General features: G+C 37.0%; 1 protein-coding gene across 3 annotated transcripts; it reads left to right on the forward strand.

Moving 5' to 3' along the window:
* Positions 1-5,863: 5,863 nt before the first annotated feature.
* On the forward strand, positions 5,864-9,823 carry LOC130941294 (kinesin-like protein KIN-14U). Of its 3 annotated transcripts, XM_057869741.1 has the most exons (11): positions 5,864-6,043; positions 6,356-6,607; positions 6,699-6,782; positions 6,876-7,037; positions 7,144-7,250; positions 7,361-7,545; positions 7,653-7,817; positions 7,913-8,131; positions 8,343-8,380; positions 8,671-8,798; positions 8,882-9,823. In XM_057869741.1, exons 2-11 carry the CDS (start codon positions 6,448-6,450, stop codon positions 9,494-9,496), a joined length of 1,863 nt encoding a protein of 620 aa, XP_057725724.1. In that variant the 5' UTR covers positions 5,864-6,043; positions 6,356-6,447; the 3' UTR covers positions 9,497-9,823. The 3 variants fall into 3 exon arrangements, with proteins under 3 accessions (XP_057725724.1, XP_057725723.1, XP_057725725.1); XM_057869740.1 differs by lacking the exon at positions 5,864-6,043 and having other exon boundaries at positions 6,071-6,607; XM_057869742.1 differs by lacking the exons at positions 5,864-6,043; positions 6,356-6,607; positions 6,699-6,782 and having other exon boundaries at positions 6,876-7,050.
* Positions 9,824-19,238: the final 9,415 nt, after the last annotated feature.

Genomic DNA, 19,238 nt, shown 5'->3' on the forward strand with positions numbered 1-19,238 from the left:
AGTCGATTAGGACTTTTGGATTGAGATTAGCTAGTCTCGTTAGACTTTCTCCCTAATTGTTGGAGTTGACGTAATGAGATAAATTCTTGTTTATATTTGTAACATGATTGATTAATCTTGTTTGACTTTCTCCCTATTTATTGGAGTTGACTAAATAAGATGAATTAATCATGCATGACTAGGATAGAAAGCCTATGATCTCAATTCATTGCCATGAATGTCTCTCTTTCTTTAATTGCTTCCTTTAATTGCTTGTTTAATTTACTTTTTGTATCATTTACTTTCTTGCTTTTACATTTCCTTGCCCAATATCAAATCAAACCCCCCTTGATCCCCATAGCCAATAATTTACCACTTCATTGCAACTCTTCGTGAGACGACCCGGAGTCTTAATACTTCGGTTAATTCATATTTGGGGTTTGTTATTTGTGACAACCAAAATTTTTGCATGAAAGAATTATTGATTGGTTTGGAAACTATACTTCACAATGAGACTCCATTGGATAAATTCTAAACCGTCAAGAAGTTCTTTTATCAGTGGCCCATGACCAAATCAAAGAAGGAAGCAACCAGCACGCACATTGCTCTGCTCTTGCCAAGAGCAAGGCAATATCTTGATGAAACAAAGTGAGGTTGGAAGCAAATTTTTGCTAAGTTAAAATTTGGGCGCTCACAGCATGACCATGCCTCCTTCAAAGGGCTATAACTTGAGCTACAGATGTCCGATTGATGTGCTTTTAGTTGTGTTGGAAAGCTGACATTCAGAGCTTTCCAACGATACATAGCAATCCATATTTGGTGTGAAATTGAGGCACGAGTGAAAGGCATCTTTGATGAATAAAAATAAGCAAAAATAAACCAAAGTGCAACCACCAAGGCTCGAAGAGGGAGACCAAGGGAAGCCAAGGAAGTAGCACTCATTATTCTTCTCTGCTCTCTTGGTGAGAGCAATGTCGTGCTCTCTTCATAAAAATTCAAGGAAAATTGTTTCCCCAAATGCTTTTACAAGGGTTTGAACTTGGGACCTCCCCTTGGAAGCACCACTGCCCCGTTCTCCACAAGGGCAGGGCAATCTTCTGTGCCTCACAAGCCTTGGCACGCAAATTGGATCCCCATACAAAGCCTCACTGCTATGCTCTCCACAAGTGCAGAGCAGCCCCCTAGAGTGTCATCCATGGGCCAAAATTCAACCAAAAATCCAATTAAATTCAATTCCTCACCAATTGAACCAAGACCATATAGATCTTCAAATCCAAAGCAAGCAAAGCCCACATCATCACTCAAAGGCATATGGATCAATTAGATTAGGATTTTTATTTTAATTTCATTTTTATTTTTACTTTGTAAAGCCTATATAAAGGCAACAATTCCATCTCACTAAAAGGAGGCTAGCTCCACTAGGAAGCATTAGGAGTAGTAGTAGAGAGCTCTCTCTTTTAATTTTCCTTTCTATTTGAATTTTGGATTGAGATTGAAAGGAATTCTGTTTTCATTCTCCATCTGCAACATCTCTGCTTTGTTCTTCTGCATAATTCAAGAAATTAAGGATTTGAATCAAAACTCTCTTACTGCTTTTATCTTTCTTTCTTCTTCAATCTGCTTTCTACTTTGATCAAGGAAGGAATTGAGATCTAGACTTATTTTCTAGTCTCATTGATTCCCTGAGATCTTGTCTCTTTAAATTTCACAATCGAGCTAAGTTACATTCTGTGTTGCTTTTTCAAGAAATTTTGCCTTGCTGTTTACATCTGCTGCTTTTATTTCATCTGCATTTCTACCTTTCTGTTCCTATTGCTTCCAATTTACTTTTAAGCAATTTAATATCCCTACAATTGTTCTATGCTTTGCTTTACTGCTCTCTTTAATTTCCAGCACCCTAGCCCCCTTTACATTTGATGCAATTTATATTTCTTGTCATTTAAGATTCTGTCAATTTACATTTCTTGCACTTTAAGTTTCTGCAATTTAATTCTTCTGCACCTTCAATTCACTGCAAATTTACATTCTGTTGCTCAACTTCACACAATTCATTCAATGTTAGCTTGACTAAACTAATCACCAACTAAAGTTGCTTGATCCATCAATTCCTGTGGGATCGACCTCACTCTATGTAAGTTATTACTACTTGATGCGACCCGGTATACTTGCCGGTTAGATCTATGTGTTTGGAAATTCGTTTTTCCGCAAAAACACCATCAACCGGGAATTTCAAGAATCTTTTTTCTAAGAAAAAATATACAAAACTAAAATCATCAACCAAGATATTCTAATTAAAAGTACAAGATGTAAATAAAATTTAAGAGAAATACTTGGTATTACTTGGTGTATTTATAGACGGTGCCAAGCTCGTCTGTGTTTGTAACACAGGTTAACTGCCCAAATTTACAGTCGGCAGTCTAAGCAAAATACATAATTATTATTCGGTAAATCCAAAGAAATTATATGAAGTTTTAGAACAAGTTAGCAAAGAAAGAAAAATAACTTTATATAAGAAACTCAATCTTACGTCTACGATAAATCATATCGCGCATCTATCGAGTCACAATCATCTGGAGCAACATTTGTTTTTTCAGCTCTATCATTTTTTCTCTTTATTATTTTTTCTTTTTTTAGCTCCAACATTTGTTTTCTTCTTTTAGCAGTCGTCCCCTCTACTTGTTCACTTCTGAAACTTTATCTAATAAGTTTTCACTTAAAACCAGAATGAACTATAGTTAAAAAATAAATGAATCGAATTTATTTCAAATTTGAACAAGCAGTCAAATGGAATCAATCATCAGTAAAACACATCAAATGTATACCGGAAACAAATATTAGAGTTGTAATTAACTTAACAAGCACACATGAATAATTTTCAGTAAATACAAGCAAAACTAAACTAAACTAAATGAACCTCAAATAAACGTAGCAATAAACCAAAAATTATTATTTCCAAAACTTACTCATCTTCAGATTCAATTTTGCTTCCAATTCTGTCAGAACAATCTTCCTTATTTTGGTTTGTTGGTTCGCTACCCTTTGTGGTTGTTTTCTTTTCTTTGGCGGTGTTTTCTCAATTTCTTCTTCTTCTTCTATGTAACACATACAAATTTTTTTTAAAATAACAATATAAAACTTTAAATAAATACATAGTTTTCAATAAGCGATGGTGAGAAGTATACTCAGATTCAGAAAAACTGTATTCTTTCGAAGACGAATCCAAAATGACAATTTTCTTTTTTCCTTTCTTCTCTTTTTCCTTCTTTTTTCCCTTCAAGAAAACTATTTTCTTTTTCACCTTCTCTTCTTCTATGTCTCCTCCCCTCAATTCTGCTCTGTTCACAAGTCCCTAAAATATAAACTTATTTAGTTAGCACATTAGTTTTAAAAGCATCTAAACCGAAATTTCAAGGGGAAATCTTTTTTATTTACCATTTCATCAGTTGTTTCCAAAGCAATCTGGTTGACAAGCTTTTTCCTTGTCCAATAATAGGCCACACATGGTGGCCCAGGAGCGTCATCTGTTTTTGGTCGAGGGAACTTCGATTCATGGAAATATATTAACATTAAAACGAAGACACAGCCATCAATGGAAAGTTTCTTTCCTTCTCTCTGGACTTTGATCCCCTTTCTCAGGAAGCTCAGCACATGAGATGCCCATTCCCATCGTCGGATGGTGTCCACATGAAGGGCATGCGACTTATGGATTGGAGAGACCGTGCTTATTATTGTCGGCAGCAAGAAATATTTTTGGACAAAGACGACAAAAGTCCTCTTGAATTTCAGCCGGTTCTCCTCCCCTTCAACACTCATATCAATGACAGTTTTTGTCAAAAATGGCAAAATAGCACTTTTGAAGTTGTCAATTATCTTCTTCTGTTCCTCAGTCAGTTTGCTGTATGCAATTTTTCAGGAAAACAATCTCCTACAATATTTTAATATAAACAAATCAGTCAAAAAGACTCAGTTTCATTTTCTATATTCAAATGAACCTAAAATAAAGCAAGGAATAAACCGAAATAAATTAAAGAATAATAAAAAGATCAAAAAGAAAAAAAAACAAATGTAAAAGATGAAAAGTATAATACCGCCGAAATTTATACCCATCGCATCTCTTATCTTTGCAGGGGTTATGTATATTTTGCCATAGAGAGTGTCCAAGCATCCATGATAGGCATCACAGTAACGAATCAATTCCTTCAAGAGCTTGTGAGAGATGTTCATTTTCTGGAAATGTACCAATGCATCGAATCCCATTTCTTCTACAATATTTTTCTTTTCTTCACTCATTTCGTTAAACACTCTAACTATTGATTTTGTTTGGCATCTCAAATCGTGATTTTTTTTATAAAAATTTTAAATAGTATGTTATGATATATTTATAATACAAAATATAGTTTATTTAATGTGTATATGCTTACGTTATAGTGCGGCTTCTCATTTTTTATGACCGTCATCTTTTTTATTTTTGCTGTAAGGACAAAACTATTTGGTTAATACTTAACAGCTGAACTTCACTCAACTCATAAATAAACCGAATTTGGTTCAGATTTGTTGAACATTTAACAGTAGAATCAAGTGAATCTAACTCAATTTTCAAATGAACCGAATTCGATTCAAATTTGAACAAAAGGTGATCAACATTCAATCAGTAAAAAAAGCGCACTTCAAATCATTTCTGCTTGTAAATGAACTTAATTAAACTAAGAAATAACAGATTTGGTGAACACTTAATAGTAGAATCAAGTGAACCTAGTCCAATTTCCAAATGAACCAAATTCTATTCAGATTTGAACAAAACGTGACAAACATTCAATCAACAAGAAAAACACATTTTTATTTTATTTCTACATGCAAATATACTCAATTAAACTAAGAGATGAACTGAATTATTTATCAGAACCAATAAACTAACAACATCGTTTCATTCGTATGCCCTAGTTACGGAAAAAAATAGAATTAGAAAAACTCGATCTACTAAATGAACGAACTCAATCCACTAAACCTTAAATCGAACTAGAAGAAATGCGAGATTTGCAAGAAATTAAATGAACATAATAAAAATAGTTTTTTCTCAATATCTTGCAGAATCATTGTTCTTATTTTGGTGTGTTTTTTGTTCTTCGTATCAAACGCTCCACCCGATTCTCCAATAGAATAGAATACGAATGAGTTTTGAAAGAGATTTGAAATTCTGCAATAACAATTTTAAGTTGGAAGAATGAACGTTTTTTTTTATATTCAAGTGTGAAGTAAATTGGTAACATTTGAGAGGTTTCCACGTGTGTAATACACATTTCATTAATGAGATTGGGTTTTTTGGTATTGCACCTGCTTGATTGGACATGAATAAAAAATTATTTAGATGTGTAGCCTAACTAAAATAATTAACGTCCATAAAAATTAAAACATCCAGCTTTTTCAAATCAATAAATAACACAATCAGAAATTACATTACTAAAAAGATCAGCTATACAAGATAACTATAGAACTTGTTTGGGTGAGCTTTCTAAAAAAAGATATTTTTTCGAGTAATTTTTTTTAAAAAATCTTATAAAAAAATAAAAGTAATTTTATGTTTGAGTATCTCATGCAAAAAAATCTTTTTATCTATCAATTATATTTAGATATAACAATATAAAAATACTTATTTATTTATTTATTATATAAAAAATATTTTTTTAAGATATTTTTTATTTTTTTAAAATTTTTATTTTTACTATTAAAAATTTATCAAATACATTAAAAAAAATCTTTCTTCATTAAAACAATTCTTTTTATTTATCAAGATAATGAGGTCAAACAAACACGTAGTACTACTACCAGCTCCTACTATATAATTATTGTTGTCCAAGTACATGACTTTTATCTTTTTCTTTCCGCACTCCTAATCAGGGTCGTTGAGAGTGTTCAATCATTGAAACTAACTTCTCCAACCTCCTCTCCTCTCTATTTTCTTTCCCACCTTCCTAAGATTTCAAAGCCCTTGAAAAGAAAAAAGAAAACATTATCCAAAATTATCTTCAGTCTTCCCTTCGGGATTCCTGACATACACGCTTTCCTAGTAAGTAGTGAAAATTTTTAAATATATATTAAAAAGAAAAATTTTATTTATTTTTATAAAATTTTTTAACTAAATTCTATTTAATTGTATTTTCGTCTCTATGCATTACGTGAATCATGGAAAATGTTTTTCCTGCATTATCATAGCTTCATCATAACGCATGTTGTTGTTGGGGTTCTCTTTACATCACTCTAGGTCCAGGGGATAAGGATTTTCAATTCGTTAAGATCTAGAAGGTTCTATTTGGCATAATAATAATTAATAATTGTGCTAATTAAGTTCCCTCCATCTTTTTTAACACACTCTTTTCAGCCATTAATTGTGGTTGCAATAACATTCTAAATTTCTAATACCGCCAAAGAGAGAGAGAGAGAGAGAGAGAGAGAACAGATCTCCTTTTAGAAATGGTGGAGGAACAGATTCTGATGCGTCCAGAGACCGCTGCTAATTTGAGTCCGGATTCCGTCGCTGAGTTCCCCGTTTCGCCGCCGGTTTACAATGACGTCGTTGTGGTGCCTGAGCAAGAAAAGGACGTGCTTCAGAATTTGATCTCCAATTTAGAAAGTAATTGAATAAAGTTGAATCGTTTTCCTTTTTATTAAATTTTTGTTATAGAAACTAATTTTATTTTATTCGAGTTGGATTGGATGTTTAGGTGAAATTAAGCAGCTGAGGATTAAGCAGAGAACGTGGGATGAAAAGCGGAGAGGGGCTTTGAGAAGGATATTAGACATTAAAGGTAGCACGCTAATAATAGTAGATTGAGTAAATAATAGTATATTAGAACATTTTTTTAGACATTAATGTTGAAGAAGTTGATTTTTCTATGCAGGGAGCATTAGAGTATTTTGTAGGATTAGACCATTTCTGCTGGCAGAGAAGAGAAGAGGTTCTGAACCAGTTTCGGCTGGATCGGAGAGAATTCGGATGAAGTTTGGAGGGAGGAAGAAAGATTTTGAGTTTGATAAGGTCTTCTGTCAAGAAGCAAGTCAAGGCTAGTATTAAATGTCAGTGCATTTTGCCAAATTTGGTTATTCATTATGCTTCCAAGTTTTACTGAAGTTAGGCTATGGTATGTTTCGAAATTGAACCCTTTGCAGAAAGTGTTTTTGTTGAGGTTGAGCCAATTCTGAGATCGGCAATGGATGGCCACAATGTGTGTGTTTTTGCTTATGGTCAAACAGGCACAGGAAAAACATTCACAATGGTTAGTTAAAATTTTGTTACCATATTATATATGTATGTCTAACGTTCAAAACCATTGGGTATGGCAGCATCGTTAATGGATGTTGGTGGCCTGTAATAATTTTCTTTTAGGATGGTTCAAATGAGCAGCCTGGAATTATTCCGCGAGCTCTTGAAGAGCTCTTTCGTCAATCATCTGTGGATAATTCATCTTCTTTTACCTTTTCAATGAGCATGTTGGAAGTTTACATGGGCAATCTCAGGGATCTGCTGGCTCCAAGACTGTGTAATAAAGCATATGAACCTATGACAAAATGGTAACATTTTTTAGTTTTAAGCTCAAAGTGAGGTTGAATTCAATAAGGCTGGGTTTGGTAATTGTCTCATGACAAAAGAACTTTGACTCACTTGGCCCTTTTTACAGCAATCTCAACATCCAAACAGATCCAAAGGGGTTTATTGAAGTTGAGGGTCTCTCTGAAGTGCCGATTTCAGATTATGCTAAAGCCAGATGGTGGTACAACAAGGGAAAAAGGTTCAGATCCACATCATGGACAAACGTCAATGAAGCGTCAAGCAGGTCACACTGGTGGGTTATAGGTTTTCATAGATACTCCAAGCTATTTCCAATTCGGTTTCTCAGCTTGATAGTTACGTTATCTGTTTAGCTTCATATATATCTAGCTTGACAAGGATAAACATTTTTCGCCATGGGGATGGTTTGGAAGCTAGAAGGGAAGTAAGTAGACTGTGGATGGTTGATCTTGGAGGCAGTGAACGGCTGCTTAAAACCGGAGCCAAAGGGCTAACAATGGACGAGGGCCGAGCCATTAATCTTTCCCTTTCTGCTTTAGCTGATGTCATTGCAGCTTTGAAGAGGAAGAGGTGCCATGTGCCTTACAGGCAAGTATTCTGCTGGTGATGATTTTTTCATGTTTAACTATGTCACTTTTGCTGCTTACATGTGATATTTGCCTGAAAGAGCTACCTGCTACTGAGATGAGTCCCTTTGACTGCAAAAGTTGTTCTTTTCTGACACTCCAATTGTTGTTTCTTTATATGCAATCAAAGTATCATGTAGCTAATAATTTTTATGCTACTACTTTGTCTGCAGAAATAGCAAGCTGACTCAAATATTAAAAGATTCCCTTGGTATGACTCATACTGCTTTCTTCCCTAAATTGCTTGTATCCACTACAAACTTTTATGCAAGGCATATTGATAATTTTTCTTGTATCAACTACGAACTCATAAAGATTGAAATATTTGCTTACACATTTAAATATCTAACTACATCTGATTTTCAATTTCTTTCTTATACTGTCAACATCTGTTTGAAACGTGCATATTCATACGCAGTCTTGATTTGTGTTTCGACCCTATCTTTTACATGTCTATAGAAGAAAATTAATACACTTACACTTCATAACCAAATACTTCAGGTGATGGCTCAAAGGTCTTGATGCTTGTGCATATAAGCCCATCTGAAGAAGATATTTGTGAGACAATTTGTTCCTTGAACTTTGCAAAGAGGGCAAGAGCAGTAGAGTCTTGCAAAGAAGTACCAATGGTATACCTGCTGACAGTTGTACTGAAGGATGTTCCAAAGTCAAATCCGTTTGAAAATTTGCTAACTGTGTGCATGTACTGTAGGAATTGAAGAAGCAGAAGGAGAAGAACATTATGGAGCTCGAGGAAGACATTAGGGAAGCCATAGAACAACGTCAAAATTTAGGGGATCAAATACAGAAGGTTGAGTTCAGGTTAACTGAGAGTAGAAAGCTCTTCTCAACTACATATAGTCTTCCGGAAAATGACAGCATGGAAACCTTTACTACGTCCAAAGATGATGTCAAAGAGGTTATTGAAACTCCCAAAGCATCTAAGAAGACTATTCAAAGAAACTTCTCTAGTTCAGTGCCTCGATTCATGAATCCAACGATTGCTAGTCGCCAAAGGCAAAGTGTTTCCGAACGAGAAATCAGTGCTAGATCAAAGATTTTAAGATCGGCAGTCACTAGAAACTCAATCCAGTTTCCTTGTTCCCAATCATTAAGCCATTCAGATCTCCGCATCAAAGCAATTCTACGAAGTTCAAATGCAAAGTCTCAATATGCTAAAACAAATACAGTCCTTGCAGAAAAGCCCAAGTGCATTGAATCAGAACAAAAAATCATTAATCCTCAGGGCAAGATGATTACATCAACAGATCCAAACTTGAGAGTTACATTGTGCCGTCATAGAAGAAGAATGTCTGATCTCGTTTAAGGGTGAAAAGACATAATGGTTGCTGGATTTTTTTTTTTTATAAATGTTTGAAGTGATTGCTTTTGCTTGCTTAACTCAACTTGTGTCTATAACAAATTGAGAGTACAGGTGTGTTTCTAGGGTGGTTTTGTCTAGGGAATCTGTTAGTTGTTCATCATGGTATTTTTGTGCTTATGAGTTTGACGATCCTATTAACTTGTTTATGTGGTTTTGTAACCCATATGAGGGATTCTTTGGTCCAGAAGTGTTTTGTACCAACGAATCCGTAAAGAAGTTAACTTTTTTGTGGAGTTTGAGAGTTTATAGTAATATGATTGATTTAAGATACGATCTACACATAATGAATCCTATTGTAACTATCTATTTTTAGATTCTTATCTTATGAAATTTATTAAGTAAATCTTTTTTTTAAACTTATATTATAAAATTATCAATAAAAATTTATTAATATTAAAATTTCACTTATTATAAAGCTTTATTTTTTTAGCAATATCTTATTTTTTAAAGTACGGAAAGGATATTAAATTTGTTTATTTAATTTCGGGGCTTTTTGAAAGTGAGCATATATCCTTTTATTGTTTTTCCTCCATAGACCTTGATATATCCTTTCTATTCTAATATGAAAAATTAATTTGTTCTACTAAGTGGAAGCAAAAATACATAGAAATCTTTTGATAAACTATTACAAAAAGTATTTAATAAGGAAGGGCATAGACATGTTTATTATGGAGTGTTATGTTTTGTAAAATAAATAAAAAATGTCAAGTGCACACTAAAAATTAGTTACCAAATATATTACTATGTACATGTATTTGTGTATTTTATATATATTTATGTATAAATATATGTATTGCTTAACTTATTTTTAATATATATTTTATACGTATAATTGATCTTTTGTGTATATTTAATATGGTTGTTATAAAAAAAAAATAGTGATGCTTTTATGACGATTATTGAGGAGCCTAAGTAGAGGGGTTTTTTATTTTAATAAATAAAATAAATGTAATAATTATCGAAATAAATAATTTAAAAAATATTTACCGATTTAAATTCTCTAGTCTTATCTTGTTTACAGTGTAAATGAGATGACATTTGACGTATCTCGTTTATACTGTAAACGAGATAAGACACGTCAGCATGCCTTGTGGTTATCCCGTTTACACTATAAACGAGATACGTGAAATGTCATCTCGTTTACATTGTAAACGAGATAGAAGAAGACAAATTTTCAACTGCTATAAAAGGATGTATAATCCTTGGTGTTCTCCACACATGTTTCGTATCCTTTCTCTGTCTCGTTTTTCTGACAAAAACAAGGAATCAATGGCCGATAACCTTCCTTACATAGTTGTGCTTGTTTATCCCAATTGTCGTATGAGAAATGGCGACAATGGGGTGACATTTGAGTGTGAGGATCTAATATTATTTCGCACTCAGCGTGTGAATACGTTGTCGGAATTGAAGAGTTTGATAATGAGCAAGCTCGGTGGTACAGAAGTGAGGGAGATCGAAAGGGTGGGGTATAGGTTGTTGGCACCCATGGGCAATGGAGTCTTCCGGTTTCGACTATTCCAACTTCAAGGGGACAAGCATGTGCGACTGATGTTCGACATCCATGGGAGGATCATGGTGGAGCAGGTAATGGAGCTTTTCGCCGAGGTGGGACATAGTGGTCGTGGTGGTTCTGTACACTCAACCTATGTACAGGATGACCGACCTCTCGCAGCACTGCCCATTCATGTTGCCATTCCAGTGGATGAGGCAGAGGAGGGCGAGGAGGAGTCAAACGATGATTACGTGGCCGATAGTGCGGACAGTGATTTGTCCGATGGTGGCGATGAGGATGAGTTTGTTTCGGAGACACCTGGCCAGACTGTGCTGTGCCATGTCCTGCTTCCATCTCACCCAATTCCTGCACTATCGGCAGTGCCAAGTCACTATCACAGTCTGGATTTGGACGCCATACATGAGAGGACTCCATTTCTTGACACGGGTGAAGAGGATTTCAACCTAGATGGCGGGATAGAGTTTCGGGTCGGCCACAGGTTCAGAAGCCGAGAGACAGTGCTTTAAGGTGTGAAGAACTATAGTATTTGCAAGAGTGCTGAGTACCGGGTGATCAAATCGGACGGTTAAAGTACCATGTGCAGTGCCGTCAAGCTGACAATGGGTGTCAATGGAGCCTTCGTGTGGCCCTTCGGAAGAACCTCAAATACTGGTAAGTTCAACTTTAATTGTGCTTTTGATTACTTATGTATGATATATTAAGTAGGTTTCAGATATGCCTGTAATAATATTGTTTTGTTGTGTTCAGGGAGGTTCGGCAGGTTGGTGGAGCACACAGTTGTCTGGCACCCACCATGAGGCAAGACCATCATCAGTTAGACAGTAATCTCTCATCTGCAGGGTTATATTACTGTTGATACAGTCGAACCCCTCTATCAGTATTCCGGTTTTGTAAGGTGCGGTCTAGGCAAGCTGTCACTTCAAACCCTCCTACAGAAAGGTGTGGATGGAAAAAATAAAAGGCAATTGCACATATCTACAGGGATTGGGAAGAGTCTACAACAAGGTTCCAAAGCTGCTTCAGGCACTGCAGAGCTGTTTTCCTGGAACGATTTGTGACTTACGCGTCAAACCGTTCTACGATGGACACCTCCTGGTACGCGAGTGTAACATGCTCGACAAATTTTTTTTGGCTTTCCCATCATGTGTCGAGGCCTTCAAGCATTGCAAGCCATTTGTATCTGTGAATGGTACGCATTTGTATGGCAGGTACGGTGGAGTGTTGCTTATTGTGGTGGCGCAAGACGGGAACAGCAACATCCTTCCTATTGCTTTTGCCATTGTCGAGTCTGAGAGAATCGAATCATGGTCGTTTTTTCTTACTAATTTGAGACGTCACGTCACCCACAAGACGACCTGCTAGTTATCTCTGACAGATCGAAGGCTATGAAGGCCACACTAAGCATCGATGATAGTGGTTGACATCCCCTAAGAGCCTTTCTTGCTTACTGCATTAGGCACATGGCTACGATTTTCATGACTCGGTTCAAGTCAGCCGAGGGCAAGAGATACCTCATAAATGCTACTTACAGTCCAAGCAAGGCTGGGTATGAGTGGTACATGGATATCTTGAGAGGAGTCTCCTCGGCGACAGTGGACTGGACGGGTCATTTCAGAAAGGAGATTTGGCTACAACATTGCGACAGCGGGCGGCGGTTTGGTCATATGACCTCAAATCTGTCCGAGTGCATCAATGCTGTTTTGAAGGGGACACGTTACTTGCCGATTTCAGCCATTGTTCACATCACGTACGAAAGACTGCAGAAGTTGTTTGTGACGAAGGACAGGGAGGCGCATTCACAATTGGCAAAGGAAACCGCTTCTCCCAGACACTCTTGGCCGCCATTGATAAGAATAGAGAAGGCTTCCCGAAGATGCATGTCACTCATTGTGATAGGTGGGCCTCTGTGTTTGTTGTGGAGGAGCTAGAGCCGTTCGAGGGATGGTCGCAAGGTTCCTTCCGTGTTCGGCTATCAGTTGGTGCGTGTGATTATGGATTATTTCAGTCTCTCTACTATCCGTACCGCCATACACTTGCCGGGTGTGCCGCTGCTAGCATTGAGTGGGCCCCATATGTGCATCCAGTCTACAGGCAGGAAGCTGTGTTCAAGGTGTACAAGATGGAGTTTTGACCTATCCTTGACGAGTCGCTGTGGGCGGAGTGGCATGGGACGACGCTGCGTCCTAACCCAGTCATGCGTTGGAAGTCGACTGGAAGGCCCGTGTCTACCAAATTCCGGAATGATATGGATGAGGTCAAGCAACATGAGAAGCGGTGTGGCCTCTATAGGCAAGCCAGTCCTACTAGAAGAGGATGTCCTAATCAACCCATGGGAGATGCCTAGGTCGTACAGTGCTCCTAGGGTTGATGTAGTTTACTTCTGTTGGAGTTTTTTATTGGAAATGTAACATGTTAGTTTTATATTTTGCGAACTGCTTGTATTGTGATATTCTATGTTTTAGTTATGTTGGAGATGTAATATTTTAACTTCGATTGTAATATTTTATGTTTTACTAATACTTTATGACAATTCTATAATTTTCGTAACCATGAAAATAAGGTAAATGACAACATTCATAAGAAACGAGCTCATTGATAAACCCCAATTTTGTGGTTTATCTCGTGTTGAATTTAGGGGATTTTATCAGCTTTTCCCACATTTATTCAATAAAATAGCATGCTTTTGTAATTCTTCCTAATTTGTGCTTAAGAGTGAAAACATGCTTTTTAGGCCTTTAAATTGCTAATTTTAATTCACTTTAATTCCATTCGATGCCTTGATATATTTGTTGAGTGATTTCAAGCTTATAAGGCAAGGATTGGATGGTAGAGGTGAAGGAAAAAGCATGCAAAGTGGAGAATTCATGAAGAAATGAGCATTTGGAGAATTCAAGGTCACGCGCACGCGTCATCTACGCATACGCGTGAGGAAGAATTTGCAAGGCGACATGCACGCGTTAGCCACGTGCACGCGTGACAAGTGTCACATGACCGCATTAAAGTGAATACGCTGGGGGAGATTTTTGAGCCATCTAGGCTCAAATCCAACTCATTTCTAAAGCTATTTGATGCAGAATTCAAGAGAGAACAAGGGGGGAGCAATTAGATAGTTGGTGCGCGGAATTACACTTCGCACAACTGAACCAGCAAGTGTACTGGGTCGTCCAAAAAATACCTGAGTGAGTCAAGGTCCATCCCATGAGGATTGTGATTTGAAGCAAGCTATGGTTATCTTGTAGATCTTAGTTAGGCAGATAGAAAGTTTGGTTGATTGTTTAAAACACATAAAAGGAAAATAAAGAAAACGTTACTGATGAGCGGATATTTTATACGCTTTTTGGAGGCATTTTCATATAGTTTTTAGTAGGGTCTAGCTATTTTTAGTATATTTTTATTAGTTTTTATGCAAAAATTACATTTCTGGACTTTACTATGAGTCTGTGTGTTTTTTTCTGTGATTTCAGGTATTTTCTACCTGAAATTGAGGGACCTGAGCAAAAATCTAATTCAGAGGCTGAAAAAGGACTGCAGATGCTGTTGGATTCTGACCTCCCTGCACTCGAAATCAATTTTTTGGAGCTACAGAAGCCCAATTGGCGCACTCTCAATTGCATTGGAAAGTAGACATCCTGGGCTTTCCAGTAATATAAAATAGTCCATATTTTGCCCGAGTTGTGATGATGCAAACTGGCGTTTAATGCCAACTTTCCACCTTATTCTGGCGTTAAACGCCAAAAACAGGATACAAGCTGGAGTTAAATGGTGCACGAAATTGTGATCATCAACAATGGCGCCAAAGACTTGGAGCTCTCAAACATGAATCACACTTTGTCACAATTTCGCACAACTAACCAGCAAGTACACTGGGTCGTCCAAGTAATAAACCTTACGTGAGTAAGGGTCGATCCCACAGAGATTGTCGGTATGAAGCAAGCTATGGTCATCTTGTAAATCTCAGTTAGGCGGATTCAAATGGTTATAATGGTTTTTGAATATAAAGATAAATAAAGCATAAAATAGAGATAGAGATACTTATGTAATTCATTGGTGTGAATTTTAAATAAGCGCATGAAGATACTGTGTTCCTTCTGAATCTCTGCTTTCCTACTGCTTTCATCCAGTCATTCTTACTCCCTTCCATGGCAAGCTGTATGTTCGGGTTTCACCGGCATCAATGGCTACCTCCCGTCCTCTTAATAAAAATAGTCCAAATGCACTGTCACCGCACGGCTAATCATCTGTCGGTTATCGATCATGTTGGAATAGGATCCATTGATCCTTTTGCGTCTGTCACTACGCCCAACACTCGCGAGTTTGAAGCTTATCACAGTCATCCCATCTCAGATCCTACTCGGAATACCACAGACAAAGTTTAGACTTTCCGGATCTTAGGAATGGCCGCCAATAATTCTAGCTTATACCACGAAGATTCTGATTAAGGAATCCAAGATATACACACTCTAGCTCTCGCTTGTAGAACGGAAGTGGTTGTCAGTCACGCGTTCATAAGGACATATGATGATGAGTGTCACGGATCATCATATCCATCAGGTTGAAGTACAAGTGATATCTTAGAACAAGAATAAGTTTGAATTGAATAGAAGAACAATAGCAATTGCATTAATACTTGAGGTACAGCAGAGCTCCACACCTTAATCTATAGTGTGTAGAAACTCCACCGTTGAAAATACATAAGTGATGGTCCAGGCATGGCCGAATGGCCAGCCCCCATGAAGGTATAAAATCGCATACACTGATTAAAGATCCATCCAAAGACTAATGGTCTAAAAGACACCTAATACAATAGTAAAAAGTTCTATTTATACTAAACTAGTTACTAGGATTTACAGAAATAAGTCTTAGTGCAGAAATCCACTTCCAGGGCCCACTTTGGTGTGTGCTTGGGCTGAGCTTGAGCTTTACACATGCAGAGGCTTCTCTTGGGGTTAAACGCCAAGTTGTAACGTGTTTTTGGCATTTAACTCTGGTTTGTGACGTATTTCTGACGTTTTACTCCAGAATGCAGCATGGAACTCGCGTTGAACGCCAGTTTGCGTCATCTAAACTCGAATAAAGTATGGACTATTATATATTTCTGGAAAGCCCTGGATGTCTAATTTCCAACGCAATTGAGAGAGTGCCATTTGGAGTTTTGTAACTCCATAAAATCCATTTCGAGTGCAGGGAGGTCAGAATCCAACAGCATCAGCAGTCCTTTTTCAACTTGAATCAGATTTTTGCTCAGGTCCCTCAATTTTAGCCAAAAAATATCTGAAATCATAGAAAAATACACAAACTCATAGTAAAGTCTAGAAATGTGAATTTTGTATAAAAACTAATAAAAACATCCCTAAAAGTAGCTAGATCCTACTAAAAACTACCTAAAAACAATGCTAAAAAGCGTATAAATTATCCGCTCATCATTAAACACCCAAACTGATACAAAAGCTAGAGTTAAATGCCCGGAATAGCCTCTACACGTGAAAGCTTCATTGCTCAGCCCAAACACACACCAAGTGGGCCCCGGAAGTGGATTTCTGCACTATCTATCTTAGCTTACTCATTTTCTGTAAACCTAGGTTACTAGTTGAGTATAAAAACTACTTTTAAAGATTCATTCAGTACCTCATGACATTTTACATATGAATTTGTATCTTCTACGGCATGAGTCTCTAAACCCCATGGTTGGTGGTGAGGAGCTTTGCTGTGTCTCAATGAATTAATGCAATTATTTCTGTTTTCTATTCAATCACGCTTATTTCTATTCTAAGATATTCATTCGCACTTCAACATGATGAAGGTGATGATCCGTGACACTCATCACCATTCTCAACCTATGAACGCGTGCCTGACAACCACTTCCGTTCTACCTTAGATTGAATGTATATCTATTGGGTTCCTGGTTCGCGAGTTTGACTGCCTTTCCTAACAATAGAGCATTCAAATCCGTGAGATCAGAGTCTTCGTGGTATAAGCTAGAATCAATTGGTAGCATTCCTGAGATTCAGAAAGTCTAAACCTTGTCTGTGGTATTCCGAGTAGGATCCGGGAAGGGATGACTGTGACGAGCTTCAAACTCATGAATGCTGGGCGCAGTGACAGTGTGCAAAGGATCAATAGATCCTATTCCAACATTAGTGAGAACCGTCAGATGATTAGCCATGTACATGGACCATTTTTACTGAGAGGACGGATGATAGCCATTGACAATGGTGATCCACCATGGAAGGAACCTTGCGTGCGTGAAGAACAAGACAGCAGGAAAGCAGAGATTCAGAAGACAGAGCACCTCCAAAACTCCAACCTATTCTCCATTACTGCATAACAAGTATTTATTTCATGCTCTTTTACCTTTCGCAATTAAAACTAAGAACCATTATTGATATCCTGACTAAGAGTTACAAGATAACAATATATCTTACTGATAGGCAAAATTGTGACTCATACTTTTCACAACTCGAACAATTCCTAGCAATGGCTCCAAAAACTTGGTGCACAATACTATGGTTCACACACATTCTTCACAACTTCACACAACTAACCAGCAAGTGCACTGGGTCGTCCAAGTAATAAACCTTACGTGAGTAAGGGTCGATCCCACGGAGATTGTTGGTATGAAGCAAGCTATGGTCATCTCGTAAATCTCAGTCAGGCAGATTCTAATGGTTATAATGGTTTTTGAATATAAAGATAAATAAAGCATAAAATAAAGATAGATATACTTATGTAATTTATTGGTGGGAATTTCAGATAAGCGCATGAAGATACTGTGTTCTTTCTGAATCTCTGCTTTTCTACTGCTTTCATCCAATCATTCTTACTCATTTCTATGGCAAGCTGTATGTTGGGGGATCACCATTGTCAATGGCTACCGTCCGTCCTCTCAGTGAAAATGGTGGATCGGGCCATCATGATCCATAGCATCATGATTGGAGAGGAAGTAGAAGTTCATGAAGTCATCTCTCTAGAACTCTACAAAGTAGCTGAAAAGCCCTCCACCTTGGCAAGGCTAGCTTTTCCTCTTCTCATTTGCCATCTATGCAACTTAGCTGGAGTTGTCATAGAAGGAGACATCCTCATTAAAGAGAACAAGCCCATCACTAAGAAGAGGATGGAGCAAACAAGAGAGCCCATTCATGGATCTCAAGAGACGCATGAGGAAGCTCATCATCAAGAAATCTCTGAGATTCCTCAAGGGATGCATTTTCCTCTAAACAACTATTGGGAACAACTCAACACTTCTCTAGAAGGATTGAGTTATAACATGAACCAATTAAGGGTGGAACACCAAGAGCACTCTATCATTCTCAATGAGATTAGAGAAGATCAAAGAGCTATGAGGGAGGAGCAACAAAGGCAAGGAAGAGACATAGAGGAGCTCAAGAACACCATTGGTCCTTTAAGAAGAAGGCGCCACCCTCACTAAAGTGGACTCATTCCTTAACTTCCTTGTTCTTATCTCTCTGTTTTTTGATTTTATGCTTTATATTTGTCTATGTTTTGAGTCTTTACTACATGATCATTAGTATTTAGTAACTATGTCTTAAGGCTATGAATAATTCCATGAATCCTTCACCTTTCTTAAATGAAAAATGTTTCTAATACAAAAGAACAAGAAGTACATGAGTTTCGAATTCATCTTTGAAATTGGTTTAATTATATTGATGTGGTGACAATACTTTTTGTTTTCTGACTTGAACAGTGCATATTTTTGATCTTGTTGTTTATGAATGTTAAAATTTTTGGCTCTTGAAAGAATGATGAAAAAGAGAAATGTTATTAATGATCTGAAAAATCATAAAATTGATTCTTGAAGCAAGAAAAAGCAGTGAAGAACAAAGCTTGCAAAAAAAAGAAGTGACGAAAAAAAATTTTTTAAAGAAAGAAAAAGAAAAAGCAAGTAGAAAAAGCCAATAGCCCTTAAAACCAAAAGGCAAGGGTACAAAAGGATCCAAGGCTTTGAGCATCAATGGATAGGAGGGCCCAAGGAAATAAAATCCAGGCCTAAGCGGCTAAATCAAGCTGTCCCTAACCATGTGCTTGTGTCATGAAGGTCCAAGTGAAAAGCTTGAGACTGAGTGGTTAAAGTCATGATCCAAAGCAAAAAGAGTGTGCTTAAGAGCTCTGGACACCTCTAACTGGGGACTTTAGCAAAGCTGAGTCACAATCTGA

The sequence above is a fragment of the Arachis stenosperma genome, chromosome 7 (assembly GCF_014773155.1).
Source record: "Arachis stenosperma cultivar V10309 chromosome 7, arast.V10309.gnm1.PFL2, whole genome shotgun sequence".
NCBI lineage: Eukaryota > Viridiplantae > Streptophyta > Magnoliopsida > Fabales > Fabaceae > Arachis > Arachis stenosperma.